Source organism: Prunus persica, chromosome G3 (genome assembly GCF_000346465.2).
Source record: "Prunus persica cultivar Lovell chromosome G3, Prunus_persica_NCBIv2, whole genome shotgun sequence".
In the NCBI taxonomy this organism is placed as follows: Eukaryota; Viridiplantae; Streptophyta; class Magnoliopsida; order Rosales; family Rosaceae; genus Prunus; species Prunus persica.
This window is the reverse complement of record NC_034011.1, coordinates 747,954-765,954: the sequence shown is the minus strand read 5'-3', so window position 1 is coordinate 765,954 and position 18,001 is coordinate 747,954. Positions and strand designations below refer to the sequence as shown.

Below are 18,001 nucleotides of genomic sequence, written 5' to 3'. Positions count from 1 at the left end.
CGATTTTCTGCGTCTTTCATATCCTCTCCTCTTTTTTTAAATTTTTTTGTATCTGAAGAAATCTGTTTTTTAGTTTTTGGGACTTTCCCAAACCTTTTTTTTGGGGGGTTGGGGGGGGGGGGTTGGGTAGAGGAGGGAGATGGTTGAGAATTGCATCGCAGATCGGTCTCTTGATCTTGGATTGATGATAGCAGATCTGATATGATTAAAAAAGAGTGCTGCTAAACGAACCCTAAAATTAACTGAGTACACCCTACTACAAAAGCATATATTGAATTACTGATTTACTCTAATATAAAATGACCAAAAATGATATATGAAATTGTGAAACAAATATAATTTTAATAAGTACACCCTACTAATCGTATTCAACCCTACTCAAGAGATTATTTGGTTCTCATCTTTGTGATCTGCGAGTCAGAATGGTTTGGAGCAAATATAATCTTAGGCTGTTGTTCAATACATGATTGAGCTTGTCGTGAAAAGAGAAGTTAAAGCACAACCTGCTAAGCAGAAGAAGACTTGGGCTCAAATCTGCTTCTTCTCAAGGTCCAAAAGGAAGTGCAGCGGTGGAGATTATGTGAAGGCCTGATTGATCATTGAATTCCTGACAATCCAATAAGTTGTCAAAAAAATATTATGGTGAATTGACTTATATACTGTAAAAATAGAATTTATGCATATTACTTTTGCCTAGTTCACTAACAACATGAATGAAAATTGTGGTGGCAGCATCTTCATCCCTCTTTTAGGACTTAGTTTTTCTGGCTTGTGAGCGTGTATGATTAAAAATATCTTAATTAGTACTACTAGGGCCAATTTGATGAAGTTTGCAGTGACTTTCGTTTGCCACTCATGCACCTTTCTTATTGTTTTTCTCTTATGTTTTTATGCAGATTTGCAAGTTGGGTTACTTTTGAAATTTTGGAATGGATGCTTCATATATTTTGAGGAAGTCATCAAAAGAGGTATTAACTTTGATTTTTTTTTTTGGTTTAGGCTAAAGCATGTGTACCGAAAAATGACAAATATGAGGTTTTTTTTTTTACAGCATCTAGAAGATGTATCTAAGCAAGACACCGACATCAATAAACAATGTGTTTTAGACTACAAAAACGAATTTATCACAAACGAGGTGTCTTTTGCGAAAGTGTCTCTATTTGTTTAGCTTGTTTTTAACTTCGTTGAGAACAAATAAATTTCACAGTAGCATAGTAGTATATAACTGAAACATGCATAAAAAAATCATTATTAACGAAAGAGGTGGTGATTGCAAGAACTTGAAATTGCAAAAAAAGTGTCAACAATTTTAGTAGAAGCATAAATCCATATGAAAAGTCAAAGATTTATAAACACTATTAAAAAAATCAAGCTAAAAATCAACTATAAAATAATGCTACAAATATTATGGTGTACCAGAGATATTTTTGGTAGTTCTATAGGGTGTGCTTAGTTAATTTTACATTTAAATTAAAATATCAGGGTGTACTTAGATCATAGGGTGTACTCAGTTAATGTTAGGGTTCGTTTAGTAGCACTCTTAAAAAAAAGGTAAACCAATGAATTTGAGTCAGGTTTTTAAATTAAAATTAGTGATTAATATAAGGTGGGCTAATGAATCTGGGCCTCCTCTTTGTCCAAATCCAAAACAAAATTCAATTCCTATGTATTAAAACTAAAACATAAATATTGTTTATCTCGAATACTAATTAGTAAAGATAATTATGTCTAATACCAAATTTTTTTAAATTTTTTATGTTTATATATATACATGGTTAGAGCATGAGCTAATTGAATTACATCCAACGGTGAGTGACCACAAATCTCTTGGACCCTTGTAGTCCAAGAGATCAGGACTAATAGTATACAGTCCCGATCTCTTGGACTACAGGAGTCCAAGAGATTGTGGTCACCCACTGTTGGATATTAATCCAATGGTTCAAAAACGTTTCTTAAAAGGAGTGCAAGAGTGAGTGAACCGTTGAATTTACATCCCAACGGTGAGTGACCACAAATTTCTTGGACTACAGGAGTCCAAGAGATTGTGGTCACTTACGGTTGGATATTAATCCCAATGGTTCAAAAAAGTTTCTTAAAAGGAGTGCAATAATGAGTGAACCGTTGAATTTATATCCAACGGTGAGTGACCACAAATCTCTTGTACTCTTGTAGTCTAAGAGATCAGGACTTATAGTATACAATCCGATCTCTTGGAATACAGGAGTCCAAGAGATTGTGGTCACCCACCGTTAGATATTAATCCAATGGTTCAAAAAAATTTCTTAAAAGAAGTGCAAGAGTGAGTGAACCGTTGAATTTACATCCAACGGTGAGTGATCACAAATCTCTTAAACCCTTGTACTTGTAATCCAAGAAATCATGACTGTAATAGTATATATGCAAGAGGAAGTGCAACTTCGAATTCTGTGGTTGTTGCAGCCTCGGGCTTTCTTGAAAGTTTAAAATAGAGAAAAACTCCAACAATGAGAATAAAAAGACCTACACCTCCAACTACGACTCCAATAATGATGGCTTTTTTTCTTGAATTGCCTCCTGCCAGATAATATATGAAAAACATTATGCTTTCGGGTACTTCCAAATTAAAGACAAAGTACTTTACTAGTACGCATAGAATTGTTAGGAACATCAAATCTGTTCATCAAATGATGTAGTAGGTAATAATATTTCATGTATTCAAATTCGAATTCACGTAAATCCTAGCTAGTTTATATATTTCTAAAAATTTTACATATAACGATGACACATCTTTTAGTGAACATATTTAATGATTATATGATAAAAATTTATTCTTTAGCCTCATTACATCATTTGAGCACTGTCAATTGGTCTTTCCATGCTCTGTAATCAAGCACACTCAATTGGATTGAAGATTGAATGCTTACTTCACTTGAATTTGTAAACCCAAAACAAGAAATTTGTCTCAAAGATTGAAGTGCTTACAATTCTCACATATGGGATTATGCTGCCTCCTCTAAAATTTGGAATATGTTGGGACTGGAAATAAGTTTGTCAAGTTTACAAGTTTAGGTTTTTGCATCAGCCAGTGGTTGGTAGCGTTAATAATAGACAAAATGAATTAAGTTTTACTGTTGATTAGAGCCACTCTATTAGATTGACAAATAGCAATCCGTAGGTCATAGTTTCTAGGTTGTGTGGACAGCGAGACTAAAGTAAGCTCAAACAAGAACACATGTTAGGAGTTTTGTTAGAGTGCTTTGCTCATTCATTATGAGCTAGAGAACCGACCTGTATTGAGCTTTGAGTTCTGGGGAAAAGACAGCGTGAACAAATTCTTGGCTCCAACGTCACTGCGTACACCATATTCAATAAACAAAATTGCATTAGTGCCTTCGTCTCTAAGTGAAAATAATCTTATCTGTGTTTAATTTACAAATCTTCAAATGCTATATATGTCTTTCTGGTCCCCCTTTGTTTTAAAATGTTTTTGGGTTTTCTGTATTTTTTGAAGATCTTCTAATAGAGTACAGCCGATCGGCTATACTTTTAAAATGTTCTATTTTAGGGTACAGCCAATCGGCTATACGTTTGAAATATTCTATTTATCGCATATAGCCGCGCGGCTATATGTTTATGATATTCTATTTATGGAGTTATATTTATAGAGTATAGCCGAACGGCTATACGTTTTAGATTTTCTATTTTGATTATAGAGTATAGCTCCGCCGCGATGCCTTTAAAATATAACGGCCTTCCCAGCTGTCAGACCTGTACTTGTTGCTGCAGCCTGCAGGTGCTTATTGGGTGGAGCCCGTGACCATGGTGGCGTGTGTTGTTGATGGTAATATAATAACTGGGGCTACATATGAAGGCCTTCCTGAGTTCATTAGTCTTTTTTGAAGGCACTATAGGAAGTAACATAACTGGTTCAGATAGGAGGATCCTGTTTCTCTGTGGGGTAATTTTTATTTTCCTTCGTAGTGCAATGAGAAATATGAAGTTGTGATGCCAATCAATATTGAATATATCACTGTTCAGTATTTGTTTTTTAATGTGATTCAAATTGCAGTAACCCAGAATAAACAAAAATAAATGAATAAGGTCAAAATGGTGTATGTGCTGTTGAACCTGTCTTCATGAATCGGTATACATTTGACACACAATACATGCCATATGTCAAAAACTTCTTCCTATAATATGTACATGCATGAATGGGCATAAAGATAAAGTGAAAAGAAGAGAATTGATGGAGATTTGCCCCATTACAGATACTTCTGAAAGATATATAGTGAAAATAACCTGAATAGGCTTCACCAGATTTGCCACAATTCTGGTGTGATAGGGTTCCATCATTCATTCCTATGTGTATTTTCAATGTTTTGGTGGTATGCTTCATTTTAGGGAAAGAAATGTACTGCGTATCCAGCGGTGAAGCTTAATGCGGTTTTGTCAAGAGCAACATGGCTGGAACCTGATCCAATAGATCATTGCTTCACAGATGGAAATTTGGACTGGGCAACCCAGAGTTCATTTCTCAGTTGATGACATTGCTTGATATTCGAGTATCATTTGCTGTTTATTGGGTCAGCTGCTTGCATGTACTATATGTAATTCATGAAAGAATAAGGCATGTATGTTGTGTTATGTTAAGGTGACGTTTGTATATATGAGGGAACAAATGATTCTGGTCTCGATATGTATATGCCATGTTCCATGCAAGTTTGGTTGTGGATGAAGCTTGTATTATACTACTTATGCTTTATTAGTCATCGGCCCCCTTGGTTTCTCTCTCTCTCATCGTACACCTCGAAGTTTTACCTGAATGAATATCAGTTGTCTAGAATTAGCTTATACTTTCACAACCATCCTGCAACTGGGAAATGAGGATCGACAAGATATTGCATTTTCTTTTGAATATCGTGTTGTCCAGAGTTAGCTTATACTTTCACAACCATCCTGTAACTGCAAAATGAGGATCGACAAGATATTGAATTTTCTTTTGAATATCATGTTGCCCAAAGTTAGCCTGTATTTCACAACCATCCTGTCACTGCGAAATGAGGATCCACATTATATTGCATTTTCTTTTGGGTCAATTAATATAGTTTGTTGACAAAACCAGACCTCATAACACCAAGCAAGCAGCTTTGCTGCGTTGGTGAAAATCAACATGGCAGTCGAGGTACAATCAACGCGCACGCTATTCGAAACTATCCATACCTGTTAGAGATAAACATTACATTTATTGTCCATGCCTGTTAGAGATAAACATTACAAGTTTGAATCTTCCTCGAATAATTATAAGACAACAGAGAATATCAAACTTGGCTCGAAACTCATTGAATAGTTATCCGAACTGAAAAGAAGAGAGGAATAGAAAGAGATGCCACGATAACTAACTGCGACGTGTCTAGCTGACTCCACAAACCTCCAAAAACGCTTGTGTGAGTATTAGTATTTAAAGCAGGCCTTCCTTCCTTTATTAGACCATCTCTCTCTCTGAAAAAGAAGAAAGAAGAAAGAAGAAAGAAAAAGCAAGAAAGAAACTAAAGAAGGAAATAAGAAAAGAAATGGGAAATCCGAAAGGCGAGGAGCAGAGGAGGGTGTTGTTACTGTGCGGGGACTACATGGAAGATTACGAGGCAATGGTCCCATTTCAAGCACTGCAGGCATTTGGAGTCTCTGTTGATGCAGTTTCTCCTGGCAAGAAAGCGGGTGATATCTGCGCCACAGCCATAACCATTAAAGTGGAGTCCACTGACCGGGTCAAACTCTGTCTTTCCTGTTCATTTATTTATTTTGTATCCCCTTACTCCTGTTTTAATGTGTGTGTTTGGTTTGGTTTTCTGTACGGACGTACGTACCTTTTTGGGTTACAGGCTTATACCGAATCTCGTGGTCACAATTTCACACTGAATGCAACATTTGATGAGATTGAATTTGACGAATATGATGGTCTACTTATACCAGGAGGACGATCTCCTGAACATCTTGCTATGAATGCATCGGTTGTAGAATTGGTGAGAAAATTTTCTGACTCCAGAAAGCCAATTGCTGCTATTTGCCATGGGCAGTTGGTCTTAGCAGCTGCAGGCGCTGTTAAAGGTCGCAAGTGCACAGCGTTTCCAACTGTGAAACCTGGATTGGTTGCTGCTGGTGCTCACTGGGTAGAACCCGATACATTGTCAGTGGGCGTTGTTGATGATAATATAGTTACTGGGGTCACGTATTATGGCAATCCTGAGTTCATTAGGCTTTTTCTCAAGGCACTAGGAGGCAACATATCTGGTTCTGGGAGAAGGGTCCTCATCATCTGTGGAGTAAGGTTTCTTTTCTTTTTCTTTAATATTGCAATGACATATATAGGACAAAATAGTATGCTCAAGTTCAAGTGACAACCAACCTTAATATTATTAAAAGAGAAAGGGGAGAAAGCCCGAGTCGGCTTTACCAGTTTCGCCACGACAAGTTCATGGTTTTAGGCTTCTAGCCAATGATCAAACTGTTAGATACTAATCATTATCATTTAATTGCTCCCCTCCCCAATATTTGTAATATTTGTAGGACTACGTGGAAGATTATGAGGTAACTGTGCCTTATCAGACCCTTAAAGTTCTAGGATGCCATGTTGATGTGGTTTGCCCCAAGAAGAAAGCCGGTGATACCTGCCCAACTGCTATCCGTGATCTTGAAGGGGCCCAAACCTGCAGTGAAACGCAGGGACAAAATTTTGTTTTAACAGCTGACTTTGAATCCGTAGATGCCTCAAGTTACGACGCTCTTGTACTCCCTGGAGGAAAAGATCCAGAGGTTTTGTCACTAAATGAGGATGTTATTGTACTAGCGAAACAATTTATGGAAGCCAGGAAACCAATTGCATCCATCTGCCATGGCCTGGAAATTTTAGTTGCTGCTGGTGTTCTGCAGGTATGGTCTTAAAGAAAAAACATATATCCTACCTGCATTTTAGTGGTTAAACGTTTGTCACTAAAACATTAATATAATGCTTCCAGTTTTAATGCTACTTATTAAAGATAAAGTAAAACAGATTGAAATACTTTATCGATTGAACTTGAAAAGGAAGTAAAAAAGGTTACATCTAGTGCTTTGTATTTCGGTTCTGTTGAGCTGATCTGTTGTGACCTATTAACCTCTCAATTGTAAATAACTATTGGGAAGAAGGAGGTGAGTACTCTTTAAAATCGCAAACGAGATAATATTTTTTCTGTTTCTTTTGATTAGTGGTTAATGTACTTATTTCTTGATTAGGCACTTTTTAACATGACATAATTGGTTTAATTGGCTATATTTCAGGGGAAGAAATTTACTGGATACCCAGGGATTAAGGCTCATGTGGTTGTGTCAGGGGGGACGTTTGCGGAAGCGAATCCAATAGATCGTTGTGTCACTGATGTAAATCTGGTTACCGCAGCAGCGTGGCATGGCCAACCAGAGTTGCTAATTTAATTGGGATTGATTTGATTCCTACATTCAAATCCCTAATTAAGCCAATCTCGCCAAATCAGGGAGGAATAATTCATTTCCATATGCGGAATTATTCCTCTAAAACCCTAGCCTCTGAGGCCCCTGTAAATAAATGGCTACGTACAAGGGTTTAGGTACGTCTAAATTCTTACTGAAACTCTGCAGAAATTATCCCTCACAAACCTTAGCCGCCATACTCTCTCTTCCTTTTACACAAGGCTCCGACCACCACTCACGGCTCCGGCCATCCGGTTTTCACCTTACATATATATATATCTCCGTACCCTATTTAGCTATTGTTTTCTCTACGAATCAATTGAACTAACTTAGGCATCTGAGGGCTTTTGGCCAACACCTCACGAGTGTGGTCCTCTTGTTTCGATCTATTTTGCAATGAGAAAGGGGCGGCGAAGATGAAAGAGAAATCTTTCAATTGAATATTCTCGTGGGAAGAAATCGCTCCCACAAATATCATGTTGTCCAGAATTAGCTCTTGTATTTTCACAACCATCCTCATGCAACTGCGAAATGAGGATCCACATGATATTGCATTTTCTTCTAGGTCAAGCAATATAGTTTGTTAACAAAACCAGACCTCATAACACAAAGCAAGCAGCTTTGCTGCTCTGGTGAAAATCAACATGGCAGTCCAGGTAAAATGCACGCGAACGCTATTCCAAAAATATCACGGCTCAAAAAGCATGACCTGTCAGAGATAAACATTACATTTATTTATCCGCATGGTCCTTATAGTATAGGGACATTAGCTTTTCTATTGGGCCACACACGTGCTACAATGAAGGCAAGAGGAAGATGAGGACTCTAAAGAGCTTTAATATAGTATAGGGACATTAGCTTAGAAGCAGGGGTGGTCCTGAGGGTGTGCAAGTGGTGCCACGGCACAGGGCCCTTAATTTTTTAGGGGCCCCAATTTTTTTTCATGTGTATAATATATGTAGAGTACAGCTATTTTCACCCACCTCATATTTTTCCACCCACCTTATTTTAAAAAATTTAAAGACAAATTTATCCCTATGTAAAATGACTTCTAAAACCCTAAAAATAAAACAAATTTTAAAAAGAAAATAAATTTTTTCTTTTACTCTCCATATTCTTTCCATCTTCCTGGCCTCAACAAATTCAGCGAGCATTGATCTACCCATCTCAATCATTTGAAAAGTTTTTAAAAAAAAATTCAAATCAAATTCTCAACTCCACCTTTAATATTGTGTCAGGGTTGGTAGGTGTTGATAATAGAGGCCAAATTGTCCTATAATTTTATTCCATTTTAAAGATTTTTTAGTCTGATTAACCCACATACGGGTCCTTATTCCATATAACATCACTTCAATTAAAAATCCATTGTAGTCTTGTTGGTTGTATGTTGTTGTGGTGGTGGTGTCGTGGTCGTGAAGCCACCAGTACTGCTAAGGGGTTTATGAGAATATTAATATGGTAGGGTAAGGTCGTGATGTTGAAAACACATGAAGAAGATGAAAAATGTTTTTTTTTTTTTTGGATTAAAATTTTTATGTTTTTAACTTGGAGTTGATGGTGTTTGGTCGAATTAATAATTAAAGGGTTTTTTAGGAATAATGTTGGGTGGAAAAGTAGGATTTTAATTTTTCAAATTTACATAGTGGGTGAGAAAATAGGACAAGTGGGTGGAAATAGCAGCACTCTATATGTATAACAAATGTTATATATATACAGAGTGAGCAAATTGTTGACACAAAGACGTTTCTAGTTGTGTTGGTTTGTAGGGCCTCAACTTCTATTCAGGACTCGACTTCAAAATCTGCTTGTGTTAAAGGCTTGTTCGATGTCAACACCAACATTCAATATCCCATCTACTTTCACAACCACAAACGGAAATAATAAATACCCGATCACAATGAATTAGTCAATAATTATGCTAAGATATTCAATTTCGCAAAAATAATGCATCCAACTAAGTCAACCAAAATAATTGCATCGAATTAATGATGTTCTTGGAATATTGATACAAAATAAATTAGGTGTTAAAAAATATTTAATATCTGAGTATGACCTATGATGACAAAGACTCATCGTCACAATCATGGTGATTATTCAAAAGGTGTAACATCTCTGACTCAATGTAATCAATTTAATCCAATTTAATTCTTTTGTGAAATTTCAATTTTTTCCTTGGGAGTAGGGGTACTTTGATCACTTGAAAAAAAAAAAAAATTTATTGTATGGCATTACATAATGGTGTAAGTTTGTGTTAGCTTATGTGAGGCCCCAATTTAAGGTTTTGCACAGGGCCTTCAAAATCTCAAGACCGGTCCTGCTTGGAAGCATTGAGCTTTTCTATTGGGCCACACACGTGCTACAATGAAGGCAAGAAGAAGAAGATGACGACTCTAAAGAGCTTTTCTATAGTATAGGCTTGGAAGCATTGAGCTTCTTCTTTTTTTCAATCGAAAAGGAAGCATTGAGCTCGAATATTTGAATATTCACAATAAGACAGTGAGTACGCTTCTTTGCACTATATAATTTAAATATTTCTCTAATAATTTAGATTATCATTTGCACTCGTAATAAGACAGTGAGTCCACTCCTTTGCACTTAAATTTGTGCTCTTTGCACTCAAGTTAGAATACTTCCCTAATAATTTAGACCATTATTTGTATTCACAATAAGAGAATAAATCCGCCTCTTTGCAAGTTTTAATCATCCTCCAATAATTTAGACTCACTTGGTCCGTGAAGAGAACAAACTCAAGTTTCAATCTTCCTCCAATAATTTAGACCCACTTGGTCCGTGAAGAGAACAAACTCAAGTTTCAATAATTTAGACTCACTTGGTCGGTAAAGAAGACAACAAAAAAACGTATCAAACATGGAGACGGTGATAGGCTCGAAACTAATAGAATAGTTATCCGAACTGAAAAGAAGCGGCGAATAGAGAGATGCCACGATAACTGACTGCGATGTGTTGCTCAAATTGCGAGCGACCGTATCGAGCTGACTCCACAAACCTCCAAAAACGCTTTTGTGAGTATTTAAGTAAGCAAAGCGGAGCAGCTCAAGCTATAACCTACCTTCTTGTATTCAGACTCTCTCCCTCTCTCTTTCTCTCTGAAAAATCTCTCTGAAAACTCTCTCTGTGTGAAAAAGAAGAAAGAAACTAAAGAAGGAAATAAGAAAAGAAATGGGGAATCCGAAAGGCGAGGTGCAGAGGAGGGTGTTGTTACTGTGCGGGGACTACATGGAAGATTACGAGGCAATGGTCCCATTTCAAGCACTGCAGGCATTTGGAGTCTCTGTTGATGCAGTTTCTCCTGTCAAGAAAGCTGGTGATATCTGCGCCACTGCCATAACCATTCAAGTAGAGTCCACTGACCAGGTCAAACTCTGTCTTTCCTGTCTTTCCTGTTCTTTTTTATTTGTAAACAAGAGGAATATGTTTTATATATTTAATATTGAACACAGTTGTTGGAAAACAACCTCTGATGAGTTTGAGTTTGAGAGACAAGCAAGACAAAGAAGCTTGAATTCCCCTAACCATTACTCTTGTTTTAATGTGTGTGTTGTGTTTGGTTTTCTTTCGTGTACCTTTTTGGTTACAGGCTAATAAAGAATCTCGTGGTCACAATTTCACACTGAATGCAACATTTGATGACATCGAATTTGACAAATATGATGGTCTAGTTATACCAGGAGGACGATCTCCTGAACATCTTGCTATGAAGGCATCCGTTGTAGAATTGGCGAGAAAATTTTCTGACTCCAGAAAGCCAATTGCTGCTATTTGCCATGGGCTGTTGGTCTTAGCACCTGCAGGCGCTGTTAAAGGTCGCAAATGCACCGCGGTTTCAACTATGAAACCTGGATTGGTTGCTGCTGGTGCTCACTGGGTAGAACCCGATACATTGTCAGTGTGTGTTGCTGATGATAATTTAACTACTGGGGTCACATATTATGGCAATCCTGAGTTCATTGGGCTTTTTCTCAAGGCACTAGGAGGCAACATATGTGCTTCAGAGAGAAGGGTCCTCATCATCATTGGAGTAAGCTTTCTTTTCTGTTTCTTTTATATTGCAATGACAAATATGGGACAAAATATAGCCAATGATTAAACTGTTAGTTACTAATCATCATCATTTAATTGCTCCCCTTCCCAATATTTGTAGAACTACGCGGAAGATTATGAGGTAACTGTGCCTTATCAGACCCTCAAAGTTCTAGGATGCCATGTTGATGTGGTTTGCCCCAAGAAGAAAGCCGGTGATACCTGCCCAACTGCTATCCGTGATCTTGAAGGGGGCCAAACCTACAGTGAGATCCGGGGACATAATTTTGTTTTAACAGCTGACTTTGAATCCATAGATGCCTCAAGTTATGACGCTCTTGTACTCCCTGGAGGTAAAGCTCCAGAGTTTTTGGCACTAAAGGAGGATGTTATTGTACTAGTGAAACAATTTATGGAAGCCAGGAAACCAGTTGCATCCATCTGCCATGGCCTGGAAATTTTAGTTGCTGCTGGTGTTCTGCAGGTATAAGAAAAAAACATAGTGGTAGTGCTTTGTATTTTGGTTCTGTTGAGCTGATCTGTTGTGACCTATTAACCTCTCAATTGTAAATAACTATGGGGAAGAGGGAGGTGAGTGCTCTTTAAAATCGCAAAGGAGATGATATTTTTTTCTGTTTCTTTTGATTAGTGGTTAATGTACTTATTAACCGATTAGGCACTTTTTATCATGTCATATAATTGGTTCAATTGGCTATATTTCAGGGGAAGAAATGTACTGGATACCCAGGGATTAAGGCTCGTGTGGTTTCGTCAGGGGGGACATTTGTGGAAGCGGATCCAATAGATCGTTGTGTCACTGATGGAAATCTGGTTACCGCAGCAGCGTGGCATGGCCAACCAGAGCTTATTTCTCAGTTGATGACATTGCTTGATATTCAAGTGTCATTCTAGGCACCCTTTACCGGGTCTGCTGCTTCAAAGTAATATATGTAATTCCATAAACAAATAAGAGAATAAAAGAAAAAGAAACATAGTCAGAAACTCCGTGTAATTCAATAAAAGAATAAAAGCATATGTTAAGGTGATGTGTGTATCTGTGAGGGAACAATGATGCTCTGATTCTGCTGTATATATAACAATTGTGGATGGATCTTGTATGTTTGTAACTACGTAATGTTGATTATGCTTTTTATGGAAATCCTTGAATCTGCTTTCAGATCTAGCGTTTACATTCTTAGTTTAATGATTAAAATCTGGCCGTATTTCGAAAAAAAAAAAAAAGGCTCCGGAGGATGCAAATGATCCCACCATAATAAGATGCCTTCACCATCTCCTTGTGTTGATGGATAAAGTTTTTTCACTCAAGCCACCCAAACTCATTCTCAACTCTTAAGATAGTTTCTTCTCCACTTCAATTTTATGAACCATTCATGTAAATACCAACAGTTATGCAGTATTATTGAATACTAAAGATTTAAGTACATCAAATGTTTGGCTCTGGGGCATACAACTAGCATTTGTGCTTTACATGAAAAACCAAGAGGAATTCAAACAAAGAAAAAGGAGTGTGAAATCACTGTTGTTAACAATCCTAGTAGACATAAAAAAAAAAGGTCTTTGCTTTGAAACTAAACATTGAAAGGAAACTTCCAAATTTTAAGTACAAGAGTTGAAATATACTTCTTTAATTAAGCACTTAGCGACCTGAAACTTGAGAAACCGATACGGTGGCGTTGGATGTGGAGGAAGCAGTAGAGGTTGATGTGTCTCCCTTCACTCTCTTATCAGAATCAACAAAAACAGGCCTAGTGAGCGCCCTATTCTCCAAGGAGCTAGTGCTTTTAAGTAGAACTATAACTTCAGACATTGTAGGCCTTTGAGCAGCTGATGGTTGAGTGCACATCAGAGCAATTTCTATAATCTTCTTTACATCTTCTGGTTTGTATTCATTTGGATCCAAATTTGGATCCACCAGCTCCACGTGCTTGCCATTCTCATACAGTTTCCATGCCTAATCATTAATGTGAAAAGAAATAAAATAAAATAAAACATGTCACAATTCTAAAGTAATTAAGCAGAATAGAAATCTCAGGGAAGAATTATATATAGAGTTTGGAAGTTACCTTTTCAAGTAGAAATTCACCCATAGCATCAGATTTGATTTCACTGCTCTTTTGGCCACTTATGATTTCAAGGACAACCACACCATAACTATATGTATCCACCTTTTCTGACAATTGTCCATGAATTGCATATTCAGGTGCTGTGTATCCCCTGTCAGTGTCACACAAGATCAAATTAGTGGAGTCACCCTAGTGTACCGGCCATGTATATAGTAGATTCATATCACTTTTTGAGTGCGAATAGAACCGCAAGTAGGTCAAAACAAAAGATCGGTATAAACATTGTACAAGAGTAATGATCATATAGATCTCCAGCAGCGGTTGATGCCTGTGGGAATTGAAGTACTTTAACTTACAATGTTCCAGCAAATCTGGTACTAAGATGAGTCTGATCATCTGGTAGAAGCCTTGCCAGCCCAAAATCTGCAATTTTTGGCTGGAAACTATCATCCAAAAGAATATTGCTGGTTTTTATATCTCTATGTATGATGCATACATGAAACTCCTCATGTAAATAGGCAAGACCCCTAGCTGTACCCAGGATTATGTCATTTAGCTGTTTCCAGTTGAGAGAGCCTCTTTTTGGACCTATTTCCCATGGAAGAAGAAGAAAAAAAACAGATCTTTAGATGAACAAATAAAACAATAAAATGTATATGTAAGCATACATTTAGAGGTATAGCTGAACAAAGAAGCCTAAAATTACCAAATATGAATCTGTCGAGGCTGTTGTTTGCCATGTATTCATATATGAGAAGTAACTCTGGTCCTTTGCTACAACATCCAAGAAGACGAATGAGATTCCGGTGATGAACGTTACTTATCAGCTTCACTTCGTTTATGAAATTTGCCTTTGCCCTGTCGGATTGGAGAATTGCTAGTTTTTTAACTGCAACTATTTTTCCGTTGTTTAGAGTACCCTGTCCAATCATGTAGTTGTAAATGAACATTAGGGATTATATTTTGAGCAATAAAATGAAATATGCCCATGGATAATCAAAAGCTTGACAATGCAACTTTCCCATTTTTTTCAAAACTTTATGCATGTCAAAAAGGAGTACACCATATTCGACCGTACTGAACTGAACTGAACTAAATTATCTTAGAGCTCTTTAATTAGCATATAATTTACCTTATAGACGTCCCCAAATCCTCCTTCTCCAAGTTTGTTTTCTTCACTGAAGTTTTTGGTTGCTGACTTCAAATCTTTATATTTGTAATTCATTGGTCCTTGCAACTCGGTTGCACCCAAAATATCACCTAAAAATGAGTAAATTTAAACAATTGAAGACATGTACGAGCAATTTTTTTATGTTTATATATATACGTAAACATGGTTAGAGCAGGAGCTAATTGAATAATAGTATATATGTAAGAGGAAATGCAACTTCGAATTCTGTGGTTGTGGCAGAAGAATACCTCTACGAGCAGCCTCGGGCTTTCTTGAAAGTTTAAAATAGAGTAAAACTCCAACAATGAGAATAAGAAGACCTACACCTCCAACTACGACTCCAATAATGATGGCTTTCTTTCTTGAATTGCCTCCTGCCAGATAATATATGAAAAACATTATGCTTTCGGGTACTTCCAAATTAAAGACAAAGTACTTTACTCGTACGCATAAAATTGTTAGGACCATCAAATTTGTTCACCAAATGATGTAGTAGATAACAATACTTCATGTATCTAAATTCGGATTCACGTAAAGCCTAGCTAGCTTATATATTTCTAAAAAGTTTACATGTAACGATGACACATTATTTAATGAACAAATTTAATGACTACATGATAAAAGTTTATTCTTACCGGTTTTTAAGAAGGACACTATGTTCGTAGTCTGGTTGTCAGGGAAGAAAGAAGTACTAGAGTACCTCAAGAAACACCCGGCATCGACGGCCCTGCCATCCGTATCAGGCGGGCAGCTTTGAAGGTTGGCGTATGCCACATTCAAGCAATCTTGGCAACCAGTCTTGCTGATTGTCTCAGCACATTGTGCCACACCATAGACTGTTTCATTTCCACTACCACTACTAACAACTTCATTCTTAGTTGCTGCAAAGAAACCGTTGATCTTGGGAGTTGCAAGTTGGAGATCCACTAGCAATTTTCCAGCAGCTGCACTAAATGCGGTAGCTTGTGATGCAGTTTTATTGCTACAAAGCCCTACATTACCAGGAAGGGAAGTCTGGTCAAAGAACCCAGCGCTCTCGTACCTAAACCAACCAGACAAAAGTTAACAACGATGTGACTAACTTTAGCAACACGCTATGTTTATTTTTCTTCCACTGCCAAATTTTTCTTATTGGATTATCGTTTAAAAAAGAAAGAAATAAGTGACTAACTTTGGCAGTACGTTTGGTTTCTATTGTCAGCGTTTTCTATGTGTCTATAGGTTGCCGTATCTTAATTTGTTGATCAATCTTCATCGACAATAATCATCGACGGCAACTTTGACTAAGCTATCGAAATTATTTCTCCAGTAATATTATTTACATTTTTTAAAGGATCATTAATTCATAACCTTAGGCCTCGTTTGTTAGGGAGGATTAGACTAGGCTAGACTAGACTAGCAAAATGGCTACATTTCATGTGCAATTAAGGCGTAACATGAATATTGTTGTCTTGGAGGATGGAAGACTATTTATAAAAAGTTGATGACTAAAAACTATCCCTCGTAAATTAATTTCCGAATTTTCTTACATATAGTTTCCATCATAATCTTATAATTTCATAAGACCCACATCATCATGTGAGAATTAATGTTAGAACATGTCCCTATTATTTTTGTTAACGACTTTGAAGTCAATTATCAAATTTTGTAGCTACTACTTAGTGTTGATTCAATGAAGTTATGATTGAACTTGTTTTTGGTCAACGATCACCATACCCGTTTACTGATTAGGCCAATCCCACTAATATCTAGCTCTATTGGTGATATTGTGTCTCTGTACATAAAAAATGTGGCTGGCAGCAACTTGGAAAGATGCTAGGCTGCCACGACAACGTCGACGACCCTAGGAAGGATGCAATATGTTCCAAGTATATTTGACTTCTTCTAATTCTGTACTTTCTGAATTATGACACCGACTGCCAATTAGGGTGAGGAGCCATAGATTTTTAGTTCAATATTCTAGAAAGGGTAAGGCATTATTATGTGGAGCAGATGGAAACTTTGGAAAATAATAAGGGCACGAATGTCATTTAGTTAAGCAATTATTAGAATGAGAAATAATTGAATTTGAATGAGAAATAGCAAGACGTGATAGATATTAATGCATTTGTGTTTTGTTTCCAGCAAGTGGGTGTATCTAGTTGTCATTTAGTTTAGAAAACAAATAAATATACAAAACTAAATCATGGAAGAGTAGTAGAGACCAGGGTGTACCTGAGGAAGCAACCGTCGTAGATGACACGGGCACCGTTGGCAGCGGAGCAGTTGCGAATTTGGGACACCGCGGCAGCGAAGCAAGCAGCGCAGTCAGCCGCGGAGAGGTAGTTCCTGCACTGCACCATGGCGTAGACGGGATCCGAACCCCTGGCCTGCTGTGCCGTGGCAAAGTGGGTGCTGTTTTTGTTGAGCTGTGTTTTGAGGTCTGAGAAAGTGGCATTGAGATTAGTATAGAAGTCAGGCAAGTTTGTGGCATTGTATTGGCTGCAGCCCTTGTTTAGTAGATTGATCTGTGGGCTTGCATCAACGCCTCTGATCAGACAACTCCACCACCATATTGATGTAATTGTTATTGGCAATACCATACCCAGATATCCTTGCTTCATCTTCAGTGCCTGCGTAGCTTGACCTACCATTAAGGACAAGGTAGTTGCTAATTAACACACACATTATATATGAAGACCGGGAGGTGAGCTTATATATAATATGTTGCGGCCAATGGAGGCAAGACATGTTAAAAGACAACATCATCCATGACGCAATGCATTATATTTACATAGCCTCGCCTATATATATATATATGTCACACCCCAATTATTTTATTTATTTTTTGGGAGTGTGAGGTAAAAGAAAAATTAAAACTAAAAATTTAAATATCAAGAAACATGAAGATTGAACACAAACTTCTATTTAAACCAAAGTAATTTACATTGTAATTTTATAAGCAAAATAACAAGAAAATAACAAACTTTCAACAAAACATTCAAAACTATCCACAACTCGTTCTTCTTGTTTCCTCGTCACAAACTAAACTTCAGATTCAAAACCTGCAATAGATTCAATAAGAGGTGAGCATTACATGCTCAGTAGGGGTCCTATGTCTTATGTGATTAGTGAGATTTATAATGTAGGTATTTTACCACTGTGATTCAGATAAACTAACACTCATCTCAATTATCCCATAATTCCCCTTTTGCTAGTCATCTTGTCTACACCATTGATCTCCTAGCCCAAATCACTCAATCGA

At 37.1% G+C, this 18,001-nt stretch overlaps 3 protein-coding genes across 4 annotated transcripts; 2 read left to right on the top strand and 1 right to left on the bottom strand.

The window, feature by feature from the left end:
* On the top strand, positions 5,480–7,663 carry LOC109948159 (protein DJ-1 homolog D-like). Of its 2 annotated transcripts, XM_020560160.1 has the most exons (4): positions 5,480–5,744; positions 5,859–6,299; positions 6,544–6,906; positions 7,294–7,660. In XM_020560160.1, the coding sequence occupies exons 1-4, from the start codon at positions 5,550–5,552 to the stop codon at positions 7,444–7,446; spliced, it is 1,152 nt and encodes a 383-aa protein (XP_020415749.1). In that variant the 5' UTR covers positions 5,480–5,549; the 3' UTR covers positions 7,447–7,660. The 2 variants fall into 2 exon arrangements, with proteins under 2 accessions (XP_020415749.1, XP_020415748.1); XM_020560159.1 differs by having other exon boundaries at positions 5,480–6,299; positions 7,294–7,663.
* On the top strand, positions 10,528–12,679 carry LOC109948158 (protein DJ-1 homolog D-like). The gene is made up of 4 exons (XM_020560154.1): positions 10,528–10,836; positions 11,060–11,500; positions 11,624–11,986; positions 12,226–12,679. The coding sequence occupies exons 1-4, from the start codon at positions 10,642–10,644 to the stop codon at positions 12,412–12,414; spliced, it is 1,188 nt and encodes a 395-aa protein (XP_020415743.1). The 5' UTR covers positions 10,528–10,641; the 3' UTR covers positions 12,415–12,679.
* On the bottom strand, positions 12,474–17,734 carry LOC18788051 (cysteine-rich receptor-like protein kinase 2). Its single transcript, XM_020560153.1, has 8 exons — positions 16,972–17,734; positions 15,393–15,799; positions 15,006–15,131; positions 14,719–14,846; positions 14,293–14,506; positions 13,943–14,174; positions 13,587–13,737; positions 12,474–13,474 (listed from the first exon to the last, which is right to left on the bottom strand). Exons 1-8 carry the CDS (start codon positions 17,388–17,390, stop codon positions 13,160–13,162), a joined length of 1,992 nt encoding a protein of 663 aa, XP_020415742.1. The 5' UTR covers positions 17,391–17,734; the 3' UTR covers positions 12,474–13,159.

Excerpts from the sequence above, each read along its gene's own strand:
- LOC109948159 (XM_020560159.1), top strand. The coding sequence starts at position 5,550 with ATGGGAAATCCGAAAGGCGAGGAGCAGAGGAGGGTGTTGTTACTGTGC. Across the intron at positions 6,300-6,543 it reads GGGTCCTCATCATCTGTGGA|GACTACGTGGAAGATTATGA; the intron begins GTAAGGTTTCTT and ends TAATATTTGTAG. Across the intron at positions 6,907-7,293 it reads TTGCTGCTGGTGTTCTGCAG|GGGAAGAAATTTACTGGATA; the intron begins GTATGGTCTTAA and ends GCTATATTTCAG.
- LOC109948158 (XM_020560154.1), top strand. The coding sequence starts at position 10,642 with ATGGGGAATCCGAAAGGCGAGGTGCAGAGGAGGGTGTTGTTACTGTGC. Across the intron at positions 10,837-11,059 it reads AAGTAGAGTCCACTGACCAG|GCTAATAAAGAATCTCGTGG; the intron begins GTCAAACTCTGT and ends TTTTGGTTACAG. Across the intron at positions 11,987-12,225 it reads TTGCTGCTGGTGTTCTGCAG|GGGAAGAAATGTACTGGATA; the intron begins GTATAAGAAAAA and ends GCTATATTTCAG.
- LOC18788051 (XM_020560153.1), bottom strand. The coding sequence starts at position 17,390 with ATGGTAGGTCAAGCTACGCAGGCACTGAAGATGAAGCAAGGATATCTG. Across the intron at positions 15,800-16,971 it reads TACGACGGTTGCTTCCTCAG|GTACGAGAGCGCTGGGTTCT; the intron begins GTACACCCTGGT and ends TGGTTGGTTTAG. Across the intron at positions 14,847-15,005 it reads GCCCGAGGCTGCTCGTAGAG|GTGATATTTTGGGTGCAACC; the intron begins GTATTCTTCTGC and ends ACTCATTTTTAG.